The sequence below is a fragment of the Dipodomys ordii genome, unplaced genomic scaffold, assembly GCF_000151885.1.
Source record: "Dipodomys ordii isolate 6190 unplaced genomic scaffold, Dord_2.0 Scaffold3, whole genome shotgun sequence".
Taxonomy (NCBI): domain Eukaryota; kingdom Metazoa; phylum Chordata; class Mammalia; order Rodentia; family Heteromyidae; genus Dipodomys; species Dipodomys ordii.
The window spans coordinates 32,321,043-32,323,058 of record NW_012267219.1 but is presented as its reverse complement, the minus strand read 5'-3'; the positions used below and the strand labels follow the sequence as shown (position 1 = coordinate 32,323,058).

Genomic DNA, 2,016 nt, shown 5'->3' with positions numbered 1-2,016 from the left:
AAGTAGCTAGGATTACAGGTATGAACCACCAGTGCCCTGCCTACAGTAAGTTTTGGTCCAGTTTTAGTTGACTTTTGTGTATGGTAGGAAGGCCCTGTCTAATTATCCTGTATATGCACATGATGGCCCAACAGCATTTATGGAAAACACTATCCTTTCTGCATGGTAGGTTTTTGGTACTGTTGTTGAAGAAAGTAGTCAAGCCAGGATTGTATTGATATAAACTCAGATGCCAAAATAAATAAAACAGAGTTGAAAATTCAGAAATAAGCATGTATCTAAGATCAGATTCTCTTTCAGTGTAGTTTTAATTGAGAATATGAAGATCTGTGTTGTAACTGCTAGATTATAATTCATCATTGTGCTTTTATTTACTACATATATTTAAACTTTCAATACTCATTTCTCTTTTGAGAAATAATAAATTCACACAAAGTTACTGTGTCAATATCTTGTATTATTTATAGTTTACTATCTTGGTTTTACCAGAGATATTTGTTTATTTAATCTTGTTTTTTGTATTTTTAGTTCTACTATCATAATAAATACATTTTAATTATTTAAACATTAAGTTTTAGCAATTTCTTTCTTGAAATATCTGAAAAATTATCTTCTTACAGGTGAAACTGTGACAGGAGAACTATCAAAACTACTTGATGAAATAAAACTCTGTCAAGAAAAGGATTATTCTTTTGAAGATTTGTGCAACACAATATCAGACCACTACTTAGATAATTTGAGCAAGATTTCAGAGGAAGAACTTGGGAAAAATGGAAGCCAGAGTGTAGTAAGTAAGGGGGGAAATGAAGACAACACGGCTGTCTTTGCAAGTTCAGTATATTTGCTCAAGTGGCATGGGATTTGGTGTATCAGTAGATTATCAGCTTCTGCACTGTCAAATGTCAATCTCCCTGTTGGTCTTTTCTCTGGTACTGATAGGGTTTATGCTCACTGCATGTGTAGATGAAGAAATGCTTGATAATTCTCTTACAGTTTGTGATTGTCTTTCTACTTTTAGACTTCCTTCTATAACATAAGTCATAGTTTCTTTGGTTATGTTCATTTAGTTTTACTGTGCTTGAAATGATATAGAAGAAAGCCTTCTGTTTGTTTGTTTTCCTTACTTTCTCTGTAAATTCAATCTGACCCCTCTCTGAAAAATACATACAGAGCCAAATCATATGTATAGTTCCTTAGTCACTTACTATGTCATGGAAGGAGGGAGAAATATGGAAAACTCAACCCACATGGTTTTATAATACACAGATATGCAGAGAGTTCTTGTCTATGAGCTCAGAATCTAACATATGAATCAGATATTCTTGCCCATCATGGATTTTTATATTATTACAGTAGTAAGAAAAACTGTAGAAAATCAATCTGTTTAAAATTAATACACTTTATAAAGTAAATCCTTTGCTCACTTTTAGAACTTAATTTGTTCAAGCAGCTTTAAATTTTACTTAAAATCAATAGAAAGTATGTCATATTAGTATTGAAAACCTAAAAAATTTCTGAGTATAGCAAGTATCCATTTTGAAAACAATCACTTTATGTACTTACTTAAGTTAGCTGTGACACTGTTTCCTTGGATAGCACTAATCTAGTTCTATGACTAAACTTACTGCCTGGTCCTACTTTTTTTCATTTGTATTCATTTTCTTACTGCATTGTCTTTTGTAAAATACCACCTTATTGTCCACACAGTCCTTTATGAATAGTTGTGAATAATTAAACAATGAATGGAGTTAAAAGCTTATAGGTTTCACAAAGTGAAAATTTTATATTAATGCAATATTTATAGTAGTCAGGATAAAATTTCATATTTAAAAACCTAAAACAGGTATATGTATGTGTATATATATATTCCTTCCCAAATCAGTTCTATTTTAATATTGTCTTGAAAATGACTTACAATTTAAAATGTGTTTGTCCTACATAAATAATATATGATTTTTGAATTTTTTTACATCTTTCCCTAACAATTTTTCTAAATTGGTTGCTTCTTGCTCTCTA

At 30.6% G+C, this 2,016-nt stretch overlaps 1 protein-coding gene across 1 annotated transcript in view; it reads left to right on the top strand.

Moving 5' to 3' along the window:
• Anks1b (ankyrin repeat and sterile alpha motif domain containing 1B) overlaps positions 1–2,016 on the top strand; it is a 973,033-nt gene that overhangs the window by 142,561 nt on the left and 828,456 nt on the right. The window contains exon 8 of the mRNA XM_013019014.1: positions 621–787. Coding sequence (XP_012874468.1) covers positions 621–787 — 167 coding nt within the window. The remainder of the gene's footprint in view (positions 1–620; positions 788–2,016) is intronic.